The sequence below is a fragment of the Clupea harengus genome, chromosome 12 (genome assembly GCF_900700415.2).
Source record: "Clupea harengus chromosome 12, Ch_v2.0.2, whole genome shotgun sequence".
NCBI classification, from domain to species: domain Eukaryota; kingdom Metazoa; phylum Chordata; class Actinopteri; order Clupeiformes; family Clupeidae; genus Clupea; species Clupea harengus.
Genome location: NC_045163.1, coordinates 18,277,990 through 18,280,489, shown reverse-complemented (window position 1 = coordinate 18,280,489; position 2,500 = coordinate 18,277,990). Strand labels below are relative to the sequence as shown.

The following is a 2,500-nucleotide window of genomic DNA, read 5'->3' as shown; positions in this document are numbered from 1 at the left end:
GAAAGTCCCTCATTAATTTCAGTAAATGACTCTGACTTGATGGATTTGTGTAGTGTATTTTGGCCAGTGGTTGGTTTGACGTTTTTGTCACACACAAAGACACATACACGCAAACGTATACACTCTGCGTATGTAGACGGATCTGCTTAAACTCTTCCACACATACAGTACACTCGTACATACTCACACATACATCGTTAATCTGTCCCTAAATTGTTGATCAACTAAAAAACACTTTCATAATCTTTCTTCCCTGTATGTTAATGTGTATGTGTATGTGTATGTGTATGTGTATGTGTATGTGTATGTGTATGTGTATGTGTATGTGTATGTGTATGTATGTGTATGTGTATATGTGTATATGTGTGTGTGTGTGTGTTTGTGAATTTGTGTATACATGCCATACTCTTATTGATTCAGTGTTAAAACGTGGCAAAGTGAGGAAGAGCAAGAATGACCTGATCCATGCGGAGGAGGGAGAAGATCAATTTACAGACATCTCCTCCGTCGGTAAGATCTCTTTTGTGATTTATAATCGGTTCCGCCTCTACGAAGACGGCAGCAGCTTGATCTCACCAAAGTGTAGAAGTCATTTGTTGAACTCGTATATAAAATATACATTGAAGGCTTGTGTCGCTATCTCCTAGCTAAGTAGCTTGTTGTAGAGAAATGTATGAAAAAAAGAGACGAAGAGAAGTCTGTACAGGTGTGAAAAACGAGAGGATTTCATCGGAGATGTGCACATGGGAATAACGTAATATTAACACGATCTTAAACAACTTGATTAAACGAATAATTAAGAAGAGCGCCTGCACAACATTAACACTCCTTCATGTCATAAGGAGCACAAGGAACCTCTTCCACCTCAGGGGGTGCAGGCTGAGAAGTGCCAAGTCCGAGAGAAGGGAATTGGCTGTGAAGAAACAAGCAACATTATTTCATCTTCTTCACATGCGCCCAGACTCAGTCCCAATCTAGAAAACCTGTTGCCTGTGAAATGTGTATCATCACGAGAGAAAAGACTAAAACACAGAAGCAGAACACTCAGTTCTCATGTGTATCCGTCCAATTCTGATTAAGGCCATGGATCACACCATGCCCTTGTTGAAACCCAGGATTCATCTGGGGGGGGGGGGGGGTTTGTCCCACTCCATGTAGGTTAGTCAATGCTGGTTGAGAAGGGTGGCCATTAACCACCTGTCAGAAGCATGACATCAGAAGTCCTGTCGTTCTTGTTACGTTGATGTCAACTTCTACAGTACGATGGCAGATATCCACTCTCTTCTAGAAGACCGAACAGATCAAAGCCCCTTTAAAGCCGAGTCATGGCCAAGGGTGGCTAAGGACGATTGTTCATTATTACAGAATGATGACCTATCACTTCAAGTCCTACCGCCCCCGAAAAAAGAATTTCTCATTACCGTAATGGGTTCAATTAGAGCCCTTTAGAGGTGGGAGAGATTGAGATGGTCTTATGCAGCAGTATCCTGGGAGCAAGAGAGAAATGTTGTCAGCAACAATACAACATTTTTGTTTGCGTGTTTGTTGTTTGTTTGTAGTTAGCAGAAGCTTTTATCCAAAGCGACTCACAAAACGCGTCAATATAGAATCACAATAGAACAATAACAAACATTACTAGTTGAACTCATAGCAAAATTAATTATGGCAAATAGTAAATCAAACAAGATGACCCTTGTTGGGCAATCTTGGTTTCTCACTAAACTAATTATTTCCTTACCCTGTGCGCTAACCAGAGAGGCATCTGTAATGTAGCTGAATGGGCTTCATGCTTGATCTGAATTCTCCCTGAGCCAATTATTAGTCATCAAGCAGATCTAAAACAAAAACAAAAAAATCACATCTAAGTGAAGGTTTTGGTGCTTTGATCAACTCTTAATGCATAGACAGGCCTTCTGAGTCAGTTTCCTGTTTATTTCGAGAGACCTTCATGCAGTATGTAACTGTGCCAGACTCGGCTCTAACACCACTGGTTTCTTATCAAGTAGCCTGAACAAGTCAAGTGCTCAACAGTTTGAACCTTTGGGAAGTACCGTAATAGGAAACGTATGAAATGTATGACGTTGGAAACTTTGATTGATTGTAAATAAAGTTGTACTGCTTAGTAACATATAACTACTGTCAATGACCTGCAGTTACCTTTGCTGCAGCAGAAAATAAAAGCCAGGCTGAAAATTCTCCAAAGAATAAACTGTACTTGTATGACAGTGTATTGCAAATGTTGCATCAGTATTTCTGGAATGCTCCTCATGAATTTGGCTCTTTACTCAGTTTATGACAGCAAAACAACAACAAGAAAATGCATTTATGTGTAGAAAAGACAGTAATGCAATTTCTCTCATACTATATGATACACACATAGTGCTAAAAGAGCAACAGCAGAATTAATTCATCCACTCTCTTGAGCATGCATGCCAACATCAGTCAGTCATTAATTAATTATAGTTACTTAATTCTATAAATATGTTTATCTTTCTCCCTC

General features: G+C 39.6%; 1 protein-coding gene across 1 annotated transcript in view; it reads left to right on the top strand.

Moving 5' to 3' along the window:
• Positions 1 to 2,500, top strand: part of cacna1bb (calcium channel, voltage-dependent, N type, alpha 1B subunit, b) — a 144,786-nt gene that overhangs the window by 73,607 nt on the left and 68,679 nt on the right. The window contains exon 10 of the mRNA XM_042709342.1: positions 421 to 510. Within this exon, the coding sequence (XP_042565276.1) occupies positions 421 to 510 (90 nt within the window). The remainder of the gene's footprint in view (positions 1 to 420; positions 511 to 2,500) is intronic.